The sequence below is a fragment of the Ctenopharyngodon idella genome, chromosome 16 (genome assembly GCF_019924925.1).
Source record: "Ctenopharyngodon idella isolate HZGC_01 chromosome 16, HZGC01, whole genome shotgun sequence".
Lineage (NCBI taxonomy): Eukaryota > Metazoa > Chordata > Actinopteri > Cypriniformes > Xenocyprididae > Ctenopharyngodon > Ctenopharyngodon idella.
In genome coordinates, this window is record NC_067235.1 from 17,163,688 (window position 1) to 17,191,344 (window position 27,657).

The window sequence follows — 27,657 nt, forward strand, 5'->3', positions numbered from 1 at the left end:
TTAATTGCTCTTGTAGCTTTGGCTGACAAAATATATTGGACTGACAAACCCTATTTATTATACTACTTTATCTCGTAGTCTATTAAACCGTGATCTGAATGTAACATGGCATAATGGCCAACACGGTAATATAAAAGGCCTCAAAATGCTTTCAAAGCTTTTCAAAGATTACATAAAAATCTCAATTTCCGCACTTTTTAAACTTGAGGAATTAATCTGACAGTTAAATGACACAACATAATGATCAACTGGTTCCAAGGTATGAAAAATGTATTATCGCAGAATATCATTAAAGCCCTGGGGTGGTAATGCAAGGAATTCTCCAAGGAAATTACTTGGAATATACTATGTATTTTTCGAAAGAAAATTAAGAGGCTTATCTGCACAGCTGGATTTTTTACCTTATGTGTACCTTTAGAGGCCCAAAAGGATCAAGTCAGTAAACTTTATTTGTATATGCTTCTGTATAGTGTAATTTTGCATAATTGCTCAATTAAAGCAATTTTCTGACATGAGTAAAATGACGATTAAGTGATTAACTTTCTGTTAACGTAAGGGTATATTAAGGGTTTGCTAGGGTTACAATGTACTGGGGAAATATGAGAAACATTTATATGGAAGAGAGTGAATGATAATTGATGGAACTCACTCTCGTCACATTTTTGACCCGGAAAAGCCGGGTGATGATGTCCTCATCTGCAGACATGGACAGAAACTCCACTTGCATAGGACCATACTGCTGAAGACCTGGTTCAGGCCAGTACTGCACACAAGGCTGGAGAAAGACAGAAGAAAGAAAGAGAATGAATGAATAAACAAGGAAGACAAATATACAAAAAAAAAAGTGTTTAGAAGCCCTAATTTGCTATTACAAGTTCAAGTTCTTGATTATTTCTGGATGGATTTTTCAAGGTCAAGTTTCTTTCACAAAGGTGTTTTAATTATTTTCATGCTTTATGGAATGTTTAAAGTAAATAGAGAGAATAATAAGAAAGAAAAGACAATGGGTTCTGGAGGGAAAAAGGGATTCTAGAGAGAAACGGGTTCTGGAGGAACAGGATTCTGAAGTGGAAAAAGGAGTTCCAGATGGAATGTTGTTTTAGAACAGGGGTGTCCAATCCTGCTCCTGGAGGGCCACTGTCCTGCAGAGTTTAGCTCCCTCAATTAAACACACCTGAACCAGCTAATCAAGGTCTGACTAGGCATACTAGAAACTTCCAGACAGGTGTGTTGAGGACAGTTAGAGTTAAACTCTGCAGGACAGTGGCCCTCAAGGACTGAGTTTGGACACCCCTGTTTAAGAAGAATAAGGGTTACAGAGGGAGAGGTTCCAGAGGGAAATTGTGTTAGGATGAAAACTGGTTTTTAGAAGGAATGGGATTAAGGAAGAAAAGGGTTCTGGAGGGAAAAGGGTTTACACAGGAGTGGGATTCTAAAGGAATATAGAAATGAAAAAGATTCTCGAGCAAAACGGGTTCTGAATGGGAAAAAAGTCTTCTGTAGTTAAAAAAGAAAAGGCTTCTGAAAAGAAGAGGTTTACAGTATATTTTACAGTATAGCTGTTGAACTTATTATAATCATGCAGGACAGTCACAGGCCAGTTATTTGGATCTTAAGCCCAAAGTATACTTCTTTTTTTAACACGTAAGCTAGCGTATGCATACGTAGGTGGTCGACACACGCACTCTAAAAAGTTTCATCTGTCTTCGCTATTTCTCTCCAGAAGTTATGACCGATAAAAATGTCTTCATACTCTTCTAAAGTAAAGTTGTGAGTATCTCATAACCCCCTCACACAAGCACTTGTCAATGTGAAGGTTTGTTGTTGTTGCAGTCTCTGGTATTTGTTGGTGTTCCGTCTCTTTAGTTTCATTTTCTACTGTGAAACGACTGCCCGGGCCAGTGTTGCCACCTTGTGGAACAACTGATCGGTGCAAAACAAATTCAATGCGCATGTGCGACCAGCACATACTATTCTGATGACAAAATTTCACGTACGCGTAAAAACTGAAGTTAAGAATGTGATACATGAAATCGTTCAATTTTTATCATTCAAATCTCATCAATATTTTGACTCCACTGTATTTGAAGTATACTGCAGCCTTGGAATTCAACATCCATACATATAAAACTCTGTAGCCTTACTAAACTGAACTGAGCTGAAATTAAACAGGCGGAGACAGTGAGAACAGGCGAGAAAGAGGAAGAACATTAATGACAGCGAGGCAAGTGAGGTGATAAATATTAATACTTATGGACTGCAGAGAGCAATCATGCGAATGAAGAAGAGGGAGAGACGTTAATCCACCACAGAGAGAAAAACGAATCGACTGCGAGAGTGACACTGAGTAACTGCCGGCATGTTAGCGCACGTCAGGGTTTTCAGAGAGCCGTGATCAAGAAGAGCACCGGAACGCCACTCTGCAAACTCAAAGGGAAGCTGTATGTAAATGAGACTTGACTATAGGCTTATGAATATATAACATTTCACAGGGAGATTAAGAGAAGCTGGGGACAAAATAGCTTAAACGACTTCAAAGGACGTGCGATGATGCGAATGCAAAAAGGCAACCGATAAAGATGTATTTTGAAGAAAAACCCTCAAAGTCCTCTTGGGTGCTGTAGTGGAACTTCTGGTGGCTGTGCAGATGCGTTCGCTTACCCAGGCGGAGTTAGACTGGTTCAGCTGATTCAGCATGACTACGGAGGTGCAACCGTAGTCAAACACCAGCCTCCAGAAGTCAGAGGTCGTGCCGGGTAGCGGGTGGGGGGTTACAATGAAAGCAGCAGGCCGGTGGAAACTATCCATCAGTGCTGCGTTAATGTAGTTGTTACTCTCGCCCTCGGTGGTCACCAGGAAAGCGAGGGCCCTGTCAGGTGGGAGAACGTCCATGCTGCGGTTCTTCTCGCGGTTTCGTGGTAACAAAGCGATGCTGCACTCCTCAACGTCCAGATGAGGGGTCACAGAGTTTAGCGTCTGAGGGAAAAAGAAATGGAATTTGAGGATGAATTAAGCTTTGTAGTGTTTTTTTTTGTTTGTTTGCATCATTAACAACTTTGTGGCCAATGGGTTTATTATTGTGATGATGCATCTATATGACATCAAAAAGTTTAGAAAGACATTTTAAATCAGTGTTGTTATTGTTAACTAAAACTAAAACTATTAAAAGTCGGTTTTGTTATTGAAATAAAGCTACATAAAATAAAATATAGATATTAGATGAAAAACTTAAAATTAAAAAAATAAATAATGAAAATTAGAAATGTTGCTCTTGGCAACTAATTGAAATAAAATAAGTTGAAGTACTAAAATTACTAAAAATTTAAATAAAAAAATAAGCTAAATAGAAACAGTAAAAAACTAAAACTAATAAAAATAAGTTGAAGTTGGAGTACTAAAATTACTAAAAAATGAAAAATTTAAGCTAAATAGAAATAGTAAAAAAAAAAAATATTATAAATGACAAAATAACAAAATTACTAAAACAAACTAAACTGAAAATGAAAATAAAAGCTAACTGAGTGAAAATATTAATAAAGAGTATATTACTAATACTAAAATAACACAGTTTCAAATGCTCTTTTTGGACTGGGGAAAACATTTAGAGCTCTTCTGGAAGCACTTCAAGCCCTTTTATCTCAAAATACCAAATTTGATTCATCATGATATAATAAAAGAAAAGAAAAACAGAAAATAAAAAGCCACTTAATCAAAAAGAGAGCACAAAAAAGTATGGAAGCAATATAAAGTCATGGAGAGCTATAAAGTCACAATTACAAGAAATAAAGTAACATTGTGAGAAATAAAGTCACAACTGGGAGAAATTAAGCTGCATTTTAAAGATATAAAGTCATCATTCCATTTTTTTTTTCTTTTTTCACAATATTATTCTTTTCCCTGAAAGCAAAAATGCAAAAGGAAAGAAAGAAAGAAAGAAAGAAAGAAAGAAAGAAAGTTGAGAGGAAACAAAAGTGCTTCCTGCTGGTACATGGGTGATTATGAAGATTTTCATTATGCACTAATAGTACTGTGCATCTGGTGACCGCAGATGTGCCCTCAACTCCAACAACAGCTTTTGGATCTAGCTTTAAAAAGCACTAAAATGGACTCTTCCAAACTGTTACTGCTATTACCAAACAAAATTGCAAAATCAGGCCAAACTCATACATAATAAAGAGTTTTTATGAGCTCATCAATGTTGGGGGGGGGGGGGGGGGGGGGGTGGATGGATGCACTGCTCTGTTCTCCCTGTGCAAACCAAAAGGCAAAGAGATTTGCTGTTCTCTACTACAGCCAAGGAACATATAACTACAATTCATGAGAAAAGATATAGATGTGATTTATGTCATTTAGATATACTGTAGATGTACCTAATAGTTACAACTAAATCTACATCCTGTAATCCAAATCTGCTTTCCTGTACATCCTTTTTTGAAAGCCTCAGCAAGAAATCGCTTATAATGAATGCATTATATGTCAGAAAAATGCAATGTAGAGTTAAGTGCAGGAAAGCAAGGATAGTTCAACCTGCCTCCCTCTGAATCAATAAAAGTATTCTCGGCAACACATTTGGAATGGTCATCTTTTATTAAATAACCTTCACCGGCCTCTTGCTCCTTGAGGATCTGTCGCAAATTGAAACACGGCTGACTACTGCTCCCAATGGACAAGGAATGTAAGGTATTTCTTCTATTATGACACGTTTTGCGATACTACCTTTATTATTTATGTTTGGTGGTCTAGTAAAACAATTATTGATTAAACTTCTGTAATCAGTAGACTCTTACTGAAGAACCTTCACCTAAGATGCCAGCAAGTTTTGAAAGTGTTTCCAACATTCTGTCATTTATTACTGCTTGTGTAGGTGTACATACGGTACAGAATGTTGGCGCATCTTTCGCTGGAGAGTTCCACAGTCTGACCTTTGTTTTATAGTTGAATCGTTTATTTAAATGTCTCCTGAATGTCTAGCCACACTCAAATACATTTATTCAACAGTATTGATCGTTAATGTATGGGGCAGTGCATTTCACACTGTTTGTAGCTCAGCGTTTCGTTTGACTGCTGCTATGAACCTTGCTTCGCTCTATTGAGCAAATTTACATTTACAGAACTTCATAAGAAGTTATTTACTTAGATAGAAATTTGAAAAATGTAATTTCCCTTGATTTTTTTTTTTTTTTTTAAATAATAGTTTGATTTATGGTGTAAATAATAGTAACTTTCAGAGCTCAAACTTTCTGCCGTGTTCAGGTCATTTATTGAAACTAAAATACAAAAAAACCACCAAGAGCATCATAATTATGCTTAGGTTCTGTTTGAAATATAACTTAAAGGATTAGTTCACTTCAGAATTAAACTTTACTGATAATTTACTCACCCCCATGTCATCCAAGATGTTTGTCTTTCTTTCTTCAGTCAAAAAGAAATGGTTTTTGAGGATTTTTCTCCATATAGTGGACTTCATTTAGGCACAACAGGTTGAAGGTCCAGATTGCAGTTTCAAAAGGCTCTACACGATCCCAGCCGAGGAATAAAGGTTTTGTCTAGCGAAACGATCAGTCATTTTCTAAAAATAATAAAAATGGATATACTTTTTAACCACAAATGCTCATCTTGCACTGCTCTGCGATGCCCCACTCATTACGTAATCACAGTGGAAAGGTCATACGATATGTAGGCGAAAGTACCGATCCAGTGTCTACAAAGCGAACAGGCAAAGACTAAGCCAAATGCCCTAGTTTTTCGCCCTACCGCGGTACTTTCGCCTACGTCAGGCGTGACCTTTCCAATGTGATTACGTAATGAGTGATGAGTGGTGCATCGCAGAGCAGTGCAAGATGAGCATTTGTGGTTAAATAAATAAATAAATAAATAAATAAATAAATAAATATATATATATATATATATATATACACACTCACAGTTGTGGTCAGAATTATTGGCACCCTTGGTAAATATGATCAAAGATGATTATAAAAATAAATGTGCATTATTTATCCTTTTGATCTTTAATTCATAAAATTAGCAAAAATCTAACCTTTCATTGAAGGAAAAGAATTGAAAGTGGGGGGAAAATCACATTATGAAATAAATGTTTTTCTCCAAAACACGTTGGCCACAATTATTGGCACCCCTAGAAATTTTTATGAGTAAAATATCTCTGAAGTATATTCCCATTCATATTTACTTTTTAATAGCACACCTGGGTGATCATGAACATGAAATTGTCCAGCCATGACTTCCTGTTCCACAGGAGTATAAACATGAGGAAACACAAGGGCCAAATTCCCTTAATCATTCATCACAATGAGTAAAACCAAAGAATATAGTTCTGATGTGCGGCAAAAGATTGTTGAGCTTCACAAAATAGAAAGTGGCTGTAAGAAAATAGCTAAAGCATTGAAAATCCCCATTTCCACCATCAATACAATAATTAAGAAGTTCCAATCAACTAAAGATGTTACAAATCTGCGTGGAAGAGGACGTGTGTCTAAATCGTCCTAATGAGGAGTACATTTTGAGTGGCCAAAGACTCTCCAAGGATCACACCTGGAGAATTGCAGAGATCAGTTGAGTATTGAGTCTCAGAAAGCCTAAAAAAAATGATCAAACAGCACCTACATCCCCACAAGTTGTTCGGGAGGGTTTCAAGAAAAATCCTCTGCTCTCATCCAGAAACAATCTCCAGCATATTCAGTTGTCAGACAAGACTGGAACTTCAAACGGGACCGGCTTCTATGGTCAGATGAAACTAAAAAAAGAGCTTTTTGGCAGCAAACCCACCAGATGGGTTTGGTGCACACATGGATAAAAATGCCCACAGTTAATTATACTGCTGGATCTTTAATGTTGTGGGCCTATTTTTCTGCTGGAGGTCCTGGACATCTTGTTCAGATACATGGTATCATGGATTCTATCAAATACCAACAGAAAAAAAAATCAAAACCTGACCGCTTCTGCTAGAAATCCAATAATGGGCTGTGGTTGGATCTTCCATCAGGACAATGATCCAAAACAAACATCAAAACCAACACAAAAATGTGTCACTGGGCACAAAATGAAGCTTCTGCCATGGCCATCCCAGTCCCCTGACCTGAACCCTAAAGAAAATGAGTGGAGTGAACTGAAGAGAAGAAGCACCAACATGGAGCTGGGAATCTGAAGGATCTGGAGAGATTCTGCATGAAGGAATGGTCTCTGATCTCTTGTCAGGTGTTCTCCAAACTCATCAGGCATTATAGGTGAAGACTCAGAGCTGTTATCTTGGCAAAAGGAGGTTGCAAAAAGTATTGAATAAAAGGATGCCAATAATTGTGGCCAACGTGTTTTGGAGAAAAACATTTATATCATAATGTGATTTTCCCCCCACTTTCAATTATTTTCTTTCAATGAAAGGTTAGATTTTTGCTAATTTTATGAATTAAACATCAAAAGGAAAAACAATGCAGATTTATTTTTACAGTCATCTTTGAGGGTGGCAATAATTCTGACCACAACTTATATATATATATATATATATATATATATTTTTTTTTTCTTTAGAAAATGACAGATTGTTTCACTAGACAAGACCCTTATTCCTCGTCTGGGATCATGTAGAGCCCTTTGAAACTGCAATTTGCACCTTCAACCCGTTGTACCCCAGTGAAGCCCACTATAAGGAGAAAAATCCTGGAAAGTTTTCCTCAAAAACCTTAATTTCTTTTTGACTGAAGAAAGAAAGTCATAAACATCTTGGATTACATGGGGGTGAGTAAATTATCTGGAAATTGCAATTCTGAAGTGAACTAATCCTTTAAGCATTACACAGAGGTATAAGAGGAAAAAATGCCTTCGAAACTCTTCTGAAGACAGCCAGTTCCCTTCAGAGATACATTCATATACACCCCCGCCCCTAATTCAATATTTATATTTTTCTACCAATATTTTGAGCATTGTGAACAGTGCTGTGCCAGGTACAGTACTTTCCTCTATTTCCTCCATAATATTTCCACACAAACAACATTTTGGAAAACGATTGCAATGCAGTTTGTGTGCAAGTTCGGAACAGAGATAGGCCAAAAAAAAAACAAAAAAAAAAACATTGTGTGTTTGGAGCAAAAGCCGTCCGGTCGACCGGTGCATCTCTATCTGCCGTCACTGAACGTGAAACTGATTTGTAATGTGACACAATGACAGCCAATCAGAAGATATATAATGTTTTAAATGTATAGTCATGTGGGATTTTGCACCAATGAGATCTCACGAAAATGAGAAAACAATATATTTAAGCAAGGAGAGACAAAGACCTGAAACTCCTCTCGAAGCTGTGAAGAGTTGCTCTGAGAATCCACCCGCAGCATCTCTTTGTAAGCCAGGGCGAACTCGTTCACAGGGATGGCTGTCTCCCCACACAGGCACGCCTCCAGGATGGCATCATGAATGAATATGTACTGCTCCTGTAGAGAGAGAAAGCAAAGACATAGCTACATACTTCCTGTGCTAGACTACATTTTGATTCAGACTTGACTGAAAGTGATAATGTCCGAGTGGGTGAGCCATCTGCTCCGTAATTACTCCATTCAGTTTGACGCATTCATGTGGATTTGCTGTTGTGTGCATTAACATGTATATAATCAGCCAGTCATAGTGACACGGAGGCACTGCTTCCTGTGATTTTTCACCTTTATTTTGAAATGATCTCAAGCGAGGGCTGCCTCTGAAGCATTGTCCACTGGTGTTACTGTTGGACAGTGTATTTTAGAAAAATTGTGTACAACCAATTTAATCTAATAGTTCGTAATGTTTGCTTTGTTTTCAGTCTTGTTCTGTCGATTATTTTCTCATCTGGATTTTAGCAGGAGGCCTTCACTGCCTCCCTTGGCTCCTTTGAGAAAACGCCCTTGATAGATGAGGTGAGAAAAGATCAGAACAGGAACGATGAGAATAGAAAAGAGATGACTAGAGGAGAAAGAATGTACGAAAGATAAAGGACGCTACAAAGTAAATAGATGCCAATAGCAGAATTTGCATAACCTCCATGTTTGAATGTAAACAAAATTTGTAGCATGTTTCAAAGTGCACTGCGAGTGTATACATCGCTCTACATAAACAAACACTTGCAGATTTAATTAAAGCATCTGGTAAATAATTACTAATGTTTAAAACAGTCAAATAACTGTGGGATTTACATAATAAAGTTTGGATATGTAAATTTTAGAACATCTAAGCAAAGGCACATGCCTCCGCAGAGCGGACAGATGCAAGAGAGATGTTTTTTTTTTTTTTGCATTTCCCACCTATCAATACACAATTTTCACTGCATTCCAAAGCTAAACATTCTGAATATTCATAGCAACACCTACAGAGCTTATCACTATGCAAATACAAGAGGTGTCATATCTCCTGCCATATCTGGGTACAGGGAGTTATGTGAGCATCTGCACCTCTGTCTGGATCATGTTGATACGACGAGAGCAGAGCGTCTTCACACAGTTGTAGATGTCCACCACTCCTTCACACTCTGCCATGTCCAGCATTACATCAAGCACGATATAGCAGCCTGTCCTGCCCGCTCCGACACTGAGGAGGAAGAACGAAAGATTGATAGTAAGATGTTTGTCAAAAATGATGACATAGGACAGTGTTTTTTCTTTGATGGACTGAACTAAGATCAAGCTGGTGAAGTTGAGGCAGCCGCCACAATCCTGTACGACCTGGCAGGCTGTCAACGTCAAAGTCCCATGTAACAACAGTTGACAGAAAATACTAACAAAAAAAAGTACCAAAAAATATTAAACCAGCTTTTTAGACATGCATCATATTCATATATCATGTTTTTTTTATCATGCAACATGATATTACCATGGTATTCTTTGAGGTTCCTTGGAGTATTTGAAAAAGACAGCACAAGCACACTTTTCAAAAGTTTGGGGTCAGTAAGATTGTTTTGTTTTTTAAAGAAATTAGTAGTTTTATTGTGAAAATACACAAAATATTGATCAAGTCAGTAAAGAAATTTATAATGTTACAAAAGATTTCTATTTCAAATAAATGCTGGTCTTTTGAACTTTCTATTCAACAAAGAATCCTAAAAAATGCAATTTTCACAAAAATATTAAGCAGCTCAACTGTTTTCAACACTGATAATAAAAAAATGTTTCTCGAGCACTAAAACAGCATATTAGAATGATTTCTGATTGATCATGTGACACTGAAAACTAGAGTAATGGCTGATGAAAATTCAACTTTGCCATCACAGGAATAAATTACATATGAAAATTTATTAAAATAAAATAGAATAAATATTATTGTTTTACTGTATTTTTCATCAAATAAATGCAGCCTTAGTGATATTTTGAAAAGTAGCGTATATTGTTCGAAATTAAGACATATTTAGACACTTTTTTTGGTTGGCAAACATGTAAGCAATAAGGTACTCGAGGTACTCGTGAATAAGTCATGGCTGTGACTTATTCATGATACAGCACCATCCTCGAGTACCTTATTGCTTTTATAAAACGGTTACCACACAATATAAATAGTAAAGCCAAAAAATATACGTATCAATGCAACTTTCATGAAGTAAAATCACTAAAAGCCTTCCTTCCGCTGGAAAAAATAGTCCCTGACCGTGAACAGCAACAGAAGTTACATTACTACACCATTAGATGGCGGCAAAGACTGTCTTTATGAGTGAGTCACTCAGTAGCGAAGACTTAAATGGACAAGATATTGCAGCGGACATTTAAACAGATTTTTTTATTATGAACATAGGACTGACCTTAAGGAAAATGCTAAATCTGAATGCAGGTAATAAACTCGCTCAATCGATCTCATTCTCACAATGCTCTTCTACATAATACAGTAAGCTTCAATGAGCAATACTGAGAACAAACAGTTTACATTGCTAAGAGTGGTTGCTAAGGGTGTTGTGTAGTGATACACAGAACCGTTGGGTGAAGCGGTCATAGCTGCGTTTTATCGTGAATAAAACACAGCTATTGACCAATCAGAATCAAGGACAGGAACTAACCATTTTATAATAGCAGTTAAAGTGCAGTTAATAAAATAGAGCTCTATACCTGCAGTGGACCACCACAGGCCCTGCGTCGAGTGGCGTGGAGGTTTTGACTCGACGAATGAAGGCTAGCAGACCCGTGGCGTGGTATGGTACTCCATGCTCAGGCCATGATGTAAAGTGAAACTGACACACTTCGTGTTTGGCGGAGTATCCCCTCTGAAAGACAAACATGCTCTACACTTCAATTATAATTAATATATATCAAATTTAATATAATTTAATTTTTGCCATTTTGTTTAGTGGAAGACTGAGATAACAGAAACCTGAACCCAAATTGCCCATATGAGCATTTTGGCTCAATCTGTCAGGGCATGAGCGCTAACCACCTGGCCACGGCTCCAACATTTAGTTGTGCGGTTTTTAGCTTAGGTTGCGAGTAGTGGAGAACACGATCAGGCACCTTTTCATTTTCTGCCTCAAAAATCTGAGGGGACTCACTTCTGGAGTTTGTATTCCTCATGGCTCAAAGACACCTCAGAGAATCCCATATGAATTAGCAAAAGTGATAGTAAAATAAACACACATCTCTGTGGTTCCACTCAGGGGAGGTTCGTATGTCTACTTGACAGGCCACTAAGAGACTTCCTATTACTGAATCCCAATTGCTCGTCTGTTCGAATACACACAAGGAGAGCTTCAGCCGAAACCCTGGCCAATGGTTATGTGGAGAAGCTTTCCCCACCATTCGACAAACACACAGAAGCACATCGTTCCACCCACAGCCCGTGTTTGATTGACATGGCCGCGGCAAGCACAAAACTCACATCAAAGGCTGTCGACAGAACTGCACCTCCACAGGGCAGCAAAGAGGACGATAAGAGAAGACGGGGGGGGAGGTGGAGGAGGTTAAATTGAGCTAATTTCAGTAAACGCACCCACATTTAGCCTATTGTATCAGAGAGAGAGAGAGCGATAATGAGAGAGAGGGAAAGAGATGCTTTAGTTAATGTGCCTGCCATAAAAGCGTTCTGAGATGAGGCAGCTCTAATCCTTGAACAGACAGCTCGGTGGGCCTCTGCTGGGTATCAGGCGCTTCTCTCCATTTCATTTAAAGGGCTGTCACTCCAAATTCTCCCCTAACACACACAATTTGCGTTCTACCCTAATCCTAGCAAAGAGTCAATGTATATCAGCATAGCAAAACATATTACATGGCCAGGAATACCTGATTCTGATTGGTCAATTGTGGCATTCTTAAAGGGTTAGTTCACCCAAAAATGAAATTTCTGTCATTAATCACTCACCTTCATTTCGTCCCAAACCCATAAGACCTTTGTTCATCTTCGGAACACAAATTAAGATATTTTTGATGAAATCCATGAGCTTTCTGGCTTCCGATAGACTGCAACACAATTACCACTTTCAAGGCCCAAAAAGGTAGTAAAGGCACTGTTAAAATAGTCCACGTGACTACAATGGTTCAACCTTAATCTCCTCAGGTGTGAATCACAGCATTATTCATGAAGATTCACGCCTCCTCGCATATGGCCTTTCTAAACAAAAAATGTCTTAGAAATTTAAAATCAATACATTGTTTTATGTGACTCAGTAGGCAGGATAATTTCCACATCATTTTGAAGCAAAAACTCTAGGCTAAAATATACAGTTCCCAAAAGTCTTGTGAAAAAAAATGTTTAGTATGTGTTTTGAGGCCTTATTTCAGTGACTTATTTTTTGTTTGTTTGTTTGTTTATTCATTATTTTTCTTCTTATTCATTATTTTCTTCAACAATTTACTTCAACAATTTCTTCTATTCCCTGTCAGTCTCCTACAGTGTTGATGCTGTACACTGTATTGCAGCACTTCCCTGTTCTACGTCAGAACGGCAGCCCAGTATCGGTCAACGCTATTCACATGAGCACCACAACGCATGCGTGTGATGCTGACGCAGGAGCCGGCCAATAAAGAGTCGGCGTTCTGACGTAGAACGCGGAAGCGCTGCACTGTGTCTACAATGTAAACAGCGTAGGGGACTGACGGAAGAGAAGAAATTGTTGACGAAAGTTGTTATTTTTGTTTTGTTTTTGTGCACAAAATGTATTCTCGTCGCTAAGGTTGAACCACTGTAGTCACATGGACTATTTTAACGATGTCTTTACTACCTTTCTGGGCCTTGAAAAGCACAATGACATTTCTGCGTATGTGTGGTTCAGATACCCTCGGATTTCATCAGAAATATCTTAATTTGTGTTCCGAAGATGAACGAAGGACTTACAAGTTTGGGACGACATGAGAGTGAGTACTTAATGACAGAAATTTCATTTTTGGGTGAACTAACCCTTTAAGGCCCGTACACACCAAGAACGATAACTATATTAGATTCCACACCAATGGACGATATCTTTCTGTTTATTATAAGTGCACTGCAGTTTTGTCATCTCCCGCTTTAAATGCTTGAGCTCTTTAAAGCAGGATGGATTCTGATTGGCTGTCAATGTTTTTATCGTTCATCAGCTGGAAAAAAATTTGCTTTAAAAGTGATTCCTTTGTGCCATTATCATTATAGCTGTGGTGTAGATTCTGCTATTCTTTTAAATTTAGAATGATTGTTAAAACTAAATTATCATTATAGTTATCGTCCTTGGAGTGAATGGCCCTTTAGGTCAAGTAGTTTTGTATAATGATGCTAAACTGTATAGATGATAAAAGAAAACATAGCTGTGCTAATTTTATGTCTCTCATATCACTCTACGGCTCTTCTCATATAACAAAATTATTTCAATATCAATAATTCATGTGCATTTATTTATTTATTTGGTGTGCATGTGAGAGTGTAATAAGCAGGGTAATGTGGAGTAACGTGATACAAGACCTGATCACCCTGTCTGCGTTTATTTTGTGATAATGGCCTGCTGATTGTGCATCATATCATATCGCATCATATCAAATGGCAAAGCAAATCACACGTAGGCTGCTCTGAGAAATGAGAGCATGTTAGAGCCGTGGCTTAGAGGCTCTGACACACTGAGCTGCGGTGCTCATGCGGGAGATGCAACCCTTCTTTTCCCCTTCATTTCCTGTCCTGTCTCTAGAGGAAAAGAAATCTTCTCGTACCCGCTCCAGGGCAAAAGTTCGCACTGTGTACTCCGCCAGAGTTTCCGTCTTCAGCAGCGTGATCTTAATGTCACCGTACATCTCTGACTCATCTGGCCAATACTTACAGCATTTCACCTGAAAACAAACCAAAAAACTCAGGTTAGAAAACACTGGAGGTCCACAGTAGCATGATTCTAGGGCTGGCTGATATATGATATTTCAAAGGATTTTGCTGGCAATGTAAAATTAAACAACTTCATGAATATTAAGAAGATTGTAATGCACAATTAAGTTTCCTAAAAAAAGCATGTCATTACATTAGTTTCATTATTCTTCCTTGTATGAGTATGAAAGTGTTAAAGACAGATGTTTTATCAGCTTCTCTGATTAAAACTTCATAGCAAAAATGGTATTAAATTCAGAAAGTTTTATTCATTTTCTTGTATCAGTTCAAACTGTCTGTGCCCTATTGGTCTGCATGGCCTTTTTTCATATGTTATATATATATATATATATATATATATATATATATATATATATATATATAAAATTAGGGAAAATTATCAGGCATAATTATTTGAGTTAATTTAATGACATTCTACATAAAAAAAAAAAAAAAAAAAAAACGAGACTTGATTATTTTTAACTAGATTTGTAATGTTTTACTTCTTGCATGTACTTTAACACTTTGAATGCACTTAACTAAAAAGGATGTTTTTGAAATAATTAAAATCTGATTTACCTTTTTAAGACATTTCAGATCAAATACATATATAGAGATGTATATTGAATATTTCCAAAAGGCTAAAAGAAATAGTGAAAAAAAGATTTATTTGATGATATATATTAATTTGATATTTTAAACTTTTTTTCTCTTAGTTAAAGCTTTACAGCAGCCAAACTGTTGAAGTGAAATAAGTCCCTCCTTACGTACTGTAAACCGGGGTTATTTCTGCATGCTTATTATCGTTACACAAACTGTTAGATTTGCTGTCAGACCTATGCCATCATCTATTTATCCCTGCTGTTCACAGCTTTTATCATAACATCGGAAAGCGTATTTTTCATAATAGAGCCCCAATTTCATAAGAGGGCAGGGACGGGCCGTTAAGAGGACTGTTGGCAGCAGACGCTGTCTCTGAAGCACTGAAGGGGCGATGCGGGTGTGGAGAGGAAAATGAAAGAGGAAATTATGTCGCAGGAAGAAATAGAGGTGGTTTAAAAAGGCTGGAAACAGTGGGCCACAAAGCAAGGGAGCAGAACGCATTACATGAGTGTGGGAATTATGATGGAACGAGAGATACTCCAAATCTTATTTTTAGTTGACAGCAATAGAGACGTATTTATATAACATGAGCATGTGATAACGGTACTGTACTGTGGTGGTACCGTGGTACAGTGAAGGTATCAGATGATAAATTCACGGTACTTTGATATATAACACATTGCCTGCACTAACAAAAAGTATCATGACGTACCTTGGATTTTTGGACCTGTATAATTATTTTCATGCCATGGCAGATATTAAGATACTACACCATTTTGTCTAAACAAATTAGAAAGTAAGTAAAAATCAATCATTTTAAATGCTACAAGTAAATTTAAGCATCACAACATTATAATGTAAAGTATGAAATTAGATTAGATTTGAGATTATATTTAATTTATTAAATTATTAGATTAACATTATAGCACTATGGTAACATCATAACTGAACCACGTATAGATGATTATCATATCATATAGAATGGTATTTACATGATACTCCAAGGTACTTCATGTTCAACCCAACACCCCCGCATTTCTTTGGTACAGTGTAAAATGATACTTCTTGTCCATAAAGTAATCACATTTAAAACATAATATTTCCAAACGTACAGTTTTATCAAGCAGAAAAAAATGTCCACTAATGGCTGATGAATGGGAAGTGTTGTCATTAAAATCAATTTACATATCATTTTCAAGCACACACATAAGTGAGTGAAGTGTAGAATTTGTGCTCTGCATTTCACCCATCCAAGTGCACACACACAGCAGTGAGTGAGTGGTGAACACACACCGTGAACACACACCTGGAGCAGTGGGCAGCCATTTTTGCTGCAGCACCTGGGGAGTGATTGGGGGGTTAGGTGCCTTGCTCAAGGGCACCTCAGTTGTGGGTAATGAGAATGGAAGAGAGCACTCTTCATTCACTCCACCCCACCGGTACTGAGATTCAAATCTTTGGGTTACAAGTCCGACTCTCTAACCATTAGGTCACAACTGCTCCCCAAGTCACAGACCCACAAATACACAAACATTTAGAAGTGATGACTGAATGAAATGTGTAGGGTTGTTGTGAATGGGAAGTGTCTTTAGTTCATGGGTTAGTGTGCAGATGAGGAAGGATCTAGAACATACCCTGCCCACCTCCACTAGCTTGGTGATCATGACGATACTAAAGCAGTTTTCTTGCCAAACCATCCTCCAAAAATCATATACTGTCTCCTGCTTGGGCCCTGCAAACAAACAGACAAACACACATACACACACACACATTCACTGAATGGCAGCCAATGCTCCAGACGGCGGGTTTAATTTACCAAGTGTCATTGCATGTTATAAGGCAGTTCAGTAATCCAGAGCCTCACAGAGAGTAATTCAATAGCAGACATTTCTGGTGAATGGAACAGTTTTAACCCCAGCAGGAAGTGGCTCTCTGATAGAAAAAGCTAATTTCTCTCATCAATTGAGTCTGCCTGGAAATTCAATAAGGGGGAAAGACAGACAAACCACAAACATGTATAATGATTTATTTATGGAAGATCTGAAACGATGAGAGAAGTGTGTGACCTTGTTTTAGTAGAGCTGAGAAAGGCATAGAGGATGGTTTATGTCTGATATTTCTCTCACATTCACACACACTGTTTTTTTCTGTCAAGGTGGGGACTTTCCATTGATTTCTATTGTTTTTAAACTGAGCTACAAAAAGTTTTTTGAGATTTTAAAGTATTATGCTTTTCGAATATTACTTTTCATGTAGTGTGTAATATAGCTGTTTGTGAATGTAAAAGGTCTGCCAATTTTTAAAGATCAAAGCGCATGACAAATGAAATTATTGCATCCTAAACAAAATAATTGATTCTGAACTGCCGGCAATTCCAGCCTCACTTCTGTAAAATATCTACGTAGGTTTGTAACAAATTTGCATAACGCCAGCCTATGGTCTTCATTGGCTGCCCGTGAACATCTACTTTGACCCGCCCTCAAACACTGTAGTTGTAGCAACACGTCATGTTGTCGACATGTCGAGAAGAAACTGTTTTCTGTGCTGTGAATCCACTTTGCATGTACGTCCAGAGAATGAGGACTCTGGAATTGATACAGTAAAACCAATGCCATTATTACTTTACGACTTTTAAATAACGACTTCTCAACGTTATCTAGTGCCGGCCGATTTTAAAACACTGCTTCGAAGCTTTACAAATCTTTTGTTTCGAATCAGTGGTTCGGATCGCGTAAACGAAGCCTTGTTTACTGAAATCACATGACTTTTGCACTCCGAACCACTGATTCGAAACAAAAGATTCGTAAAGCTTCGAAGCATCATATTGTTGAAAATTCGTTATTTAGTTTTTTTTGGCGCACAAAAAGTATTCTCGTCGCTTATATTATTATAAATATATTATATTATACTATATAATATATTATATTATATTATAATATACTATATTATATTATACTCATCGCTTATATTATATTATAAATATTAAGGTAGAACCACTGTAGTCACATGAACTGTTTTAAATATGTCTTTAGTAGCTTTCTGGATCTTGAGAGTTTCAGTGACATTGCTGGCAATAGAGGCCTCACTGAGCCATCGGATTTCATCAAAAAATATCTTAATTTGTGTTCCGAAGATGAACAAAGGTCTTACGGGTGTAGAACAACATGAGGGTAAGTAATAAATTATTTCATTTTTTGGGTGAACTAAGTACCATATACTTCTATTTTATAGTTAAGTATAGTTAATATAGTAAAGTACCATATACCTCTATTGTTTTATATAAAGTTAAGTAAGACATAATGTACAATCAGCCAGTTAGTATCGAATCAGGACCCTGACGCGAAACAAAGGGGTCTTGAGATACTGAACAAGGTGACTGTACATTATCCTACTCATTAGACAGCTACTTACAAAATATATAAATAAATTAACATAAAATATTGATGTTATCAAACCGAGGACATCCCTGAATGCCCTCACACTGCAAAAAATAATTAATTGATCTATATTTCTGCCGTGTTTTCCAGTAAATACATCCTTAAAATAAGAAGCAAAATTGCATAAGACAGACTTTGGCCTAATCCCATTTCTACCCCTTACCCCTTCCCTTTCCCCTACCCCTTCGTTTTGCGCGTTCATGTGAAGGGGTAGGGGTGTCTCGATTCTCTTTTGGCTGGAGTGGTAGGGGTAAGGGGAAGGGCCAGATAGCCCTTCAAACAAAGATTTTTCGGGACCACACTTCAAACGAAGGGGTATGAGAAATTTCCTTGCATACACCGACTACCGTGCTGCGTGTTTCTCCGTAGCTTGCTAAACACGCTATTTGAATGATGTGAACACAAATGAATAATACAGTTAAAAGAAATATCTGGTCATCCCTCATAACGCAGTCGCTATTTACATCTCGTATCGTCTGTAAACTCTTGCGTTACCAAGGCAACAATGGACTCGTTTGTATTACATTGCAAAGAGCTCCGTTATCGCAGCACCACAGCAGAAATGAAACCATATCCGTACTGGCCCGCTCGGCACGGAATGGAACGGTTAAACAAACAGCTTGGCCCGATGGAAAAGCAGCTCTACCAGTCTTGTACGTTCTGTATGATTCTGTATCATCTTGGGAAACTCGAAGGCTTGTACGTAATCTAACTGAAACCGAGCACCATTTTCTGAAGTCCAAAATACAGCGCAAAACAACATTGGGAGTGAGTAATCTGTTAAACGTGCTCGCGCCTGATTTCTGTTGATATGCAGACTTCATTGCTGTTCATACTGGTTAAATGTTACAGGACACTAATAAAAGAAACTAGGTACGATGACGTGTGTAATGGTGTAGTAGTGGTGTCCCATTTCTTAGGGGAATATTTTCACCCCTACACTATGTTTCAAGGGTCAAGGGGAAGGGCGAAGGGCTAGGCGAAGGGGTATAAAATAGAATTGGGATTGGGCCTTTGCTTCATATTGAATTAATTTCATTTTTCTTACCGCTTTGACAAAATGTTTTTTCTTGTTTTAATTATAAATAAAACAAAATTGAGAGATGTTTATGGTTAAAGCAAGAGAACAAATTGCCAATGAGGTAGGTAGGTAAATAAAGGGAAATAAATAAAGGATTTTCTCCAGATGTTTAAATATTATCATTCAAGAACAACACCAAAATATTTTAAGAAAATTATTGCAGTGAAAACAATCTGAGACTCCTCTCCACCCAAGGTCCTATAGTCATTGTGCTGGTGGTTTTGATGGGGATTTCGGGTAAGAAGACAGCAGGTGGTAATCCCGTCTCTGCTGCAGCATCTCTATTCGCACACCTCTATAATTTCCTGGATCAGAACTCATTAGATTCCATCTGGAAGATCTTTATGTTCTCAAGGTTTCAGTCTCTCTCTCTCTCTCTCTCACACACACACACACACACACACACACAAACCCAGAGGCTCAGACTGAAGAGAGAAAAGAGCCTCTCCGTCTTGGGAATGGATACTGCCAGACAGAACAAAATCAACACACACATTCACAAGTCCTGTCCAGACAAGGATACTCACCCTGAGTGGCGATGAAGTGGTTGGATCGATGGTAACCCTAAAAGAAAGAGAGAGAGGTGACGTGCTGTGTAAGTCATTTGTGTCATCACTTCATGTGTATATATCTCACTCCTCTTAGAGAACAAATGTTCATCAGAGCTCCAAGGTCTTTAGTTCTAGCTGTCCCATTTAAATGTCTGCTTTGAAAGCTACTATTCAAAATCAACCAGAATTAATTTATTCTTTAAGCAGAACTTTTTGATAATCTGGGGTTTACTGAGATAAAATGATCGCAAAATGGCAACCTCCATGAGAAGATCTACTCTGTGTAAAATAAAACGTTTTAAGGCTATTAATCACTGCAATCTACATCTTACGTATAGGTGTGCATGATTTAAATTAGGGCTATCAATCGATTAAAAAAATTAATCTAGATTAATCTAATTTTTGTTTGGTTCCATTATATATTATAATGTAAAATGCATTAACAGCATTAAAAAAGTAGATGCAGTAAACATATTAAATTAATGTCATATGTTAAAACATTAACTGTCCAATTGTAAATATTACTATTCATTTCTTTAGGGGTAAACAAATTTTTAATAAGTAAAAGTGCACCTTTAAGCCACAATGAAGATTTGAAAAAGTAATTAGCTACATTACATAAGTCAATAAATAAAAGGTAGCTACATTGAATATATTTTAAAAGTAATTAAATTATTATATTATATGATAAAGGTACTTTTTTGTTGTTTTTTGTTTCCTGGAAGAGAAAAATGAGAATCTAACTTAGAATGACAGCAACACATAAATCTAAAGTACAACTAAAAAACTAAACAAATAAAAACACCCTACATGAAACCACTGAAATTAAACATGCGAATGAACTGATTGACTAAAATGAATCTGACCTCCCAACACTATTAGAGAAATTCTAAGGAGAGTGTGTTTCAATATTGACAACATAACTCACTGCCATGCAAGTCCATTTATTGGTGGCGCGGGGTGGGTTAAGGGAAAGGATGGGATAGCGGAGGATAAGGGAAAAGCTACTGAAAGCAAACAGACAAATGCAGCCAAGTTAATATACTGTAGCTAGTGTGTTTGTAGACTTAGTTGCATTAATAGTGTTGGAGAGTAACAAAGAACAAACAAACAAAAAGGCTTCTGTTACAAAAGTAATACTCATTTGCCCAAACATAAAACTCATCATGGAGGACATCAGATCCCAACACAATTCCTCCATCAGCTCATGTTTGGAATGTACAGAGAGAAAGAAACTCTAGGAACATCTCAAAACATGCAATTTATTCATCAAAGCTAAGCCTTTTCAAAGAGCTACCTAGGGATGCTCCCAAAAAGTGGATCTGTTTTCATTAAACCGACGTTAGCGGAATAATAGAGACATGTTCTTTATTGTTGCTGAGCATTTGCTGCTCCATTTAGAACACTGCAGACGCCCACTATATTTTAGATTGGGCCAAGCTATTTCCTGAACACTGTACGAACAAACATAAAAACAGACACACAGTAGATGGAAAAAGAAATTGTGGGGGATGTTTGTTCCACATAGAAAGGACTCATCAGTCTACGGGGTTTATAGGGGATGCAGGGAAAAAAGTTTGGAAGATAACTGTGGTCCAAAAGAGCTTTGTCCTGCTGATTCATAAAGTAGTAGCGTGATTTCTATTACTTATACAAGGGATTTCAAACATTTTTAATGCCAGGGACCTCAAATATGATGACCCCCTTGTCAAAGACTCCCTTCCTAAAATATAAAGACTATAAAGATTCATTTATACTGTGTGAGCCTGCAATTAAAGGGATAGTTCACCCTCATGTCGTTCCAAGACTTTCGTTCATCTTCGGAAATACAAATGAAGATCTTTTTGATGAAATCTGAGAGCTTTCTGTCCCTCCATAGACAACTACTACCAATATGACACTTCAAAAAGTTTATAAAGAGATCGTAAAACTAATCCATATGAATTGAGTGGTTTAGTCCAAATTTTCTGAAGAGACGCGATCGCTTTATATGATGAACGGATTGAATTTAGCCTTTTATTTACATGTAAACATTCATCAACTCGCACATCAGTTGAGGTAAATGGAAGCTCAAGCACGTTTGCTTGACTTGAAAGAACCAATGAGGTCCATTCTTGTATTAATTAACCTTTTGAGCGGTACGGTCCCATATGGGATTTAGAATGTTCAGTGACGTCACATATCTGCCAGATTCAAACTGTGCTTTCGCGCTTTAGTTGTGAGAGGACGAGCTCAGTGCTTGTCATATATCACAACTATGCAGTGTTTTCAGCCACATTATGTTTTTAAGGATTCCAACATTTAAATACACATAAGCACCAGTAAAACAATACATTTAGAGTTTGTAAAATACACACTGATGTCGGACATCAGTGGATGCAGCAATAACAATCAATTCAAATATAATTTGCCAACGTTTATTCATATCAGACACACATAGTGGGCCTAAGTAACTATAAAGTTTACTCTACTATTCTTCCAGTTCACCAGCCACTTACTTGCATGTATTTCGGGAGAAATTGATGAATTCACGTGCTGTAAATCTGACTGACAGGACTCTGCGAACTGCGGCGCAAACTAAGATGGTGTCGCCCATCTTGTGTTAGATCAAGATAAAGATCATTTATAAAGGTTTTTAAACAACAAAACACACTCACTTACACATATTTGAGAATCGGAATATCAGATAGTTCGTGATATGGTAAGCAAGTTTATGAATATTTTAAATGAAAAAGGAAAAACAAAATAATAGCGATACATCTGTCATATAGTGTTATTGTGGCTGCGGTGTGTTACGTGACAAGCATGATGCGTCGCCATGGAAACAATAAGGGCAAACGTTCTAAAATAATGGTCGCCTTAAAAAGAACTCACTCTGGGGGGTCAGCTAGAATATTTTAAACTCACACGTGAAAAGGATTAAATCTGTTCACCATATAAAACAATTGAGTCTCTTCAGAAAATTTGGACTAAACCGCTCAATTAATATGGATTAGTTTTACGATCTTTTTATGAACTTTTTGAAGCGTCATATTCGTAGTTGCGTAGCTGTCTATGGAGGGACAGAAAGCTCTCAGATTTCATCAAAAAGAGCTTCATTTGTGTTCCGAAGATGAACAAAAGTCTTACGGGTTTGGAATGACATGAGGGTGAGCAATTAATGACAGAATTTTCATTTTTGGGTGAACTATCCCTTTAATCTCATGATTTCCAACCTTAAACAGTTTTTAGAACATAGAATTAAATATTACATTTTGCAAATGTGTTAAAAAGACATAATTAACAAGTTCACATGTTAACAAATCCTAAAAACATTCCCTCAGAGCCTCACTTTTATTCACAACAAATTAAACACAGCATATGCTGTAATCTTATTTATGTCTCTATATAAATCTCCAAATCTAGCTTTTGTTAGTAATACAACCATGGCCAAAGAGCACAGGGCAGCCATATAGGTCTAAAAATAAATAAATGAAGGTGCAGTACATTCCGCAGCAGTGTAACAGGATTTATAGCACACTAACAGTGACCATCCCGCTGGAGAAAATGTGAGGTACGTGTCTTGCTCAAGGGCACGATAGCGATAGGGAAACTCAGTAATGATTCAGTTCATGGGTCGCCCTATCTGCCATCAAATCCGTGATGATCATATCACAAGCCCAAAGCTGCAACTACCCCACTGTAGCTGAAATGCATCTTTAATACGATTTATCAAGATGATGATACATCATGCTTAAAGTTATATATTTAATAGCTGTTTTGAAAATAGAAGGAATGTTCACAGGACACAGAAGCTCATTAAAGGGAGAAAAACGAAACAAAAATAATAAAAAAGGCTTGACACAACACTTTACAACACTTAGCAACTTAAAACTCTGAAAATGCACTGCATAAAAAAAAGCTCTTTGTGTCTCTTTATACAGACTCAAGAGATCAAAATGCTTTCAGCAAATGTCTTTGTTACTGATAACGTTTTGTAATAACTTTCAAATAAACTAATTATCTTTTAAGTGTTACACATGTACAATAAACTGATTTATATCCTCATATTTTCATATTTAAAAACGCACAGCTACTCATCTGTTGTATAATGATTATATTATTGTATTTATAAAAGTTATTATGAACTGTCACCCTGCACTTTTTCATGCATTCATCATTAGTAATAAGAGCTCTGCTGAAAATAATAATTATAAAACATTGGCCTCAGGTGGTTTGATCTAGTGTAGTTGGTCTCCCAGCCTACCAAGTTGGTGTTTAGCTGGTTGGTCCAGACGACAAGCTGACAAGTGCCCCAAACCCTTCTAAAACCTGCAAACCTGCTTTTTTTTTTTTTTTTTTCTCTCCAATTTGAAAGGTGAAATCTATTGGAATATGGGCTGCCTGTCTATTCTTCTCAAATTTTGACTTCCTGTCAGTAGTGTTTTTTTTGTCTGAACTTTAGTAAATCAATGTTAGAGAAAACAAAGTTTAGTCTGCTGAAGTTCAGGTGCAGTTCAATAGTATAAAATTCATGGATTGGTAAGTTTAAAGCTTAAGGGTTGAGTTCAATTTCATAGACTGGTGAGAAGGCAAAAATGGGGGTTTTGGGCACCTTTCAAATGGTCAACTGGCTAGGAGACTGACCTCTCACCTGAGCACCAGCTTGGCCAAGATAAGAGACAACCTTAAGCCCGGGATACACTGCACGATTTTTGGCTGTCCCAGACGAAAGAATGTCATCGTGAAACAATCGTGGCGATTTCTGTGATCGTGGCTCTTAATCGGTGGTCCTGTGTCGTACAGTGAGAGAGGTTCAAAGGCAGCTGTTTTCCTGGTCTTGCGACCAAAGATAGCCTATGATCATTTTCTGACAGTGTCAGAAATTCAGCATGATCAACGCACAGTGTGTTTACTGACCTACGTCTGCTGACCAGCCGCTAAAACTTAAAACTGCTCACCTCAAGCTTTTTTCCTTCTTCTTTCGCGGCTTTCTTTTTATTTTCAACACACATAAAAACTACAACTGCCAAAGTGTGATTCAACATGGTGTTTTGTTTACCAGCAGCGCATGCTGATGACGTTTTATTCTTTTATAAAAACTTGCATCGTAGCTCACGAGTCAATAGGTGTCATGATCGTACAGTCTACATGCATGTCGTGCCCAAGTTTAGTAGATCCATGTTACACAGTGTGATAAAGTAATGATCTTATAGGATTGCTAAAATCGTGCAGTGTATCCAGGGCTTTAAACCAGCTAAGACCAGCAACCCCCTTTGGTTTAAGAATTTTTTTTTTTTTTTTTTAGTAAATATCCTACCACAAGTCTAACTCCCTGACCTCTGACCCCTCTCACCAACCTGTGTTTTTGAAAAAGAGAGGAAGTGAAAAGGTGAAGAGAAGATTTTTTTTAAATGTGAAAACTAGGTATCCGTAAGAAATAAATCTAAGAAACCTAACAGATGGAACCTGAAAGTTTTATGCGTTCACTTTTATGGACGAATATAAAGGAGATCTGTCTGTCACTGAGCCACTCTTCCTCATGTTTAAGTAATCCAAACAGAGCAATGCCATGACACAAAAAAAGGGGAAGAATAGAGATCTATGGGGGGGGGAACAGAGGGAAAGAAAGCAGAGAGAAAGAAAAGAAAGAGCAGCGAAGTACTTACTTCCCTGTTTATCCGAATCTACAGGGTCCAAAGTCGAAGAGTTGGGGAAGGGGGGTAGAAAAAGACAAGACAGACTCTAGTTAATGAGAGGCTGAAAAGAGCTAGAGGATTAACAGATCACAGACAGAAAGAGAAAGAATTAGAGGAAGAAAGAAAGAGAGATTGTGTTAGCTGGCTAAGCCCTAACGCCAGGGGAAAGACACTTAAAATGGAGGCATACATTCTGGATGTGAAGGTGGGCAAATCTTTGTTAACTAACTTTAATGTGTGAGGTGTGTAATTTCTGTGCCTCTAGCGCTATTAAACATAATTGAAAAAATAATGACTGCTTTCAAACAGGCTTTCTGAACACTCCCTCCCTCTGCCATTGGTTGGACAAACTGACAGCCCCGCCCCCAAACTCACTCCATTGGTTGAATCAGTGTTGCTATGTGGGGCTGGTTGAAATGTTCAAACAACAGAATGTTTTGAAATTACCTTTACACTTCTCAGGGAAATTAACAAACAAATGGCTTTTAGGCTAGGAAAGTATTTTAACATTGAAAACATTACACACTTCTTTAAATTGCTCGTTTATTCTTGTGTAAGCTAGTTCATTGCAAGTTCCTTTATTGGGCTGATGCAAGAGATATTCAAAAAGAAAGGACAGCAATGAAAAGGAGTAAACACATTAAACAAAAGAGCTGCATTCACTTTAATATGTTCCCTAATAGCCTCTACTTACTGCCAGGTTTACCAAAAACACTAAAAAGAAGCATCCTTTCATTACTGGTCCTTTCTTTACTTTGTGCTTTTCTACTCAAGGCTAAAATAAAATGGGGAAGAAAAAAAAAATCAATTCTTGTTAAATTGGCCTATGCCCTGTTTTGTTCCCGTATATTGGTTTATACTGAAAACACTGGGATTCCAAAGTATTTTTTTAAATAAATTGATGTTATGGCCAATCATTACAGATATGGAGGAGAAAAAATAACAAAATACCCCATGTGTCTTGACTCATGACTATTCATTCTCTTCTAACTTCTTTTGAATCACTCAATGCTACACATACTCACATTCCTTTTTTGAATAAACAACATAATCCAGCAAATCAATTGCTGTATCTAAGGTCCAAACAGTCAAGGTGAGGAAATCGCAAGGATTTAGAGTGAGTTTTGTTTCAAAAACTTTTTAAAATCTCTTTAAAGCAATAGTTCACCCAAAACTAAAAATATAGTCATCGTTTTCTCATTCTCATTTTCAAAATTTGTCCAATTTTGTTCCACAGAAGAGAGCTGCACAGGTTTGGAGCGTAAATGATAACATAATTTTCATTTGTGGGTGAATTATCGATTTAAATCAAATAAGTGGAAAGTGTCCCATGAAGAGAGGGTGGTCATTCCCAACCTGGTGCACTCTGGGCCAGCTCTGAAATGCAGGTTTAGAGAGGGCAAGGTTTCAGCTGGTATGGTTGACCATCTGTGCCTCTTTTTTAAAGGTGAAATCGGACACAAAGTGACCCTAAAGCACCTTGCCACACATCAGTAGGCTACACTTCACATCTGACCACATTCTCTCCAAAATCTTTTGGGAGGTCAGATACACAAGGTCAAAAATAACAAGCTACCAAGTCTCACCCACCACAAAAAGGACAGTTAGAGGGCTAAAAAGTTTTCTATCAAAACTAATATGATGATATGCCACATATGGCAAGGCTAAGTGAGAGTGTCCACAGATATCGAATGAACTCCAGGGGAGCTACATAATAACAGAAACAGTGTGAATGTTTGTGAGTCCGCCTGAAGAGAGTATGTGACTGCTGACTTACATCGATGTAATTGGCGTTGATATAGTCGGAGTTGGGATCACCAAGCAGCGGGTGCAATTTCACCCTGTGACGGTCATCTGAAACACAAACAAAATCACATGAGCTTTTTTTGGGGTGAAGTTACTAAAAAGCTGCATTACTTTTGTGCAGTAAACAAGTCTCCTTTCTATGCAAATTAGGCTTATTACAGGGAATCTGTGGGTATGTTAAAGCTGTTATCTGATTTACAAAGTTCCTTTAGTAAACTGGGTCCTAAAACATTACA

At 37.4% G+C, this 27,657-nt stretch overlaps 1 protein-coding gene across 15 annotated transcripts in view; it reads right to left on the reverse strand.

Moving 5' to 3' along the window:
• The window catches only part of ptprub (protein tyrosine phosphatase receptor type Ub), a 237,756-nt gene that overhangs the window by 10,206 nt on the left and 199,893 nt on the right, over positions 1–27,657 (reverse strand). For 7 of the 15 annotated variants that reach the window (XM_051865407.1, XM_051865415.1, XM_051865414.1 and 4 more), the window contains 10 exons: positions 27,393–27,469; positions 25,586–25,603; positions 19,914–19,950; positions 16,503–16,600; positions 14,121–14,237; positions 11,067–11,221; positions 9,429–9,564; positions 8,292–8,441; positions 2,662–2,976; positions 650–775 (listed from right to left, as the gene is read on the reverse strand). In XM_051865407.1, coding sequence (XP_051721367.1) covers positions 650–775; positions 2,662–2,976; positions 8,292–8,441; positions 9,429–9,564; positions 11,067–11,221; positions 14,121–14,237; positions 16,503–16,600; positions 19,914–19,950; positions 25,586–25,603; positions 27,393–27,469 — 1,229 coding nt within the window. The remainder of the gene's footprint in view (positions 1–649; positions 776–2,661; positions 2,977–8,291; positions 8,442–9,428; positions 9,565–11,066; positions 11,222–14,120; positions 14,238–16,502; positions 16,601–19,913; positions 19,951–25,585; positions 25,604–27,392; positions 27,470–27,657) is intronic. The other 8 variants (XM_051865417.1, XM_051865416.1, XM_051865410.1 and 5 more) reach the window with 3 other exon arrangements.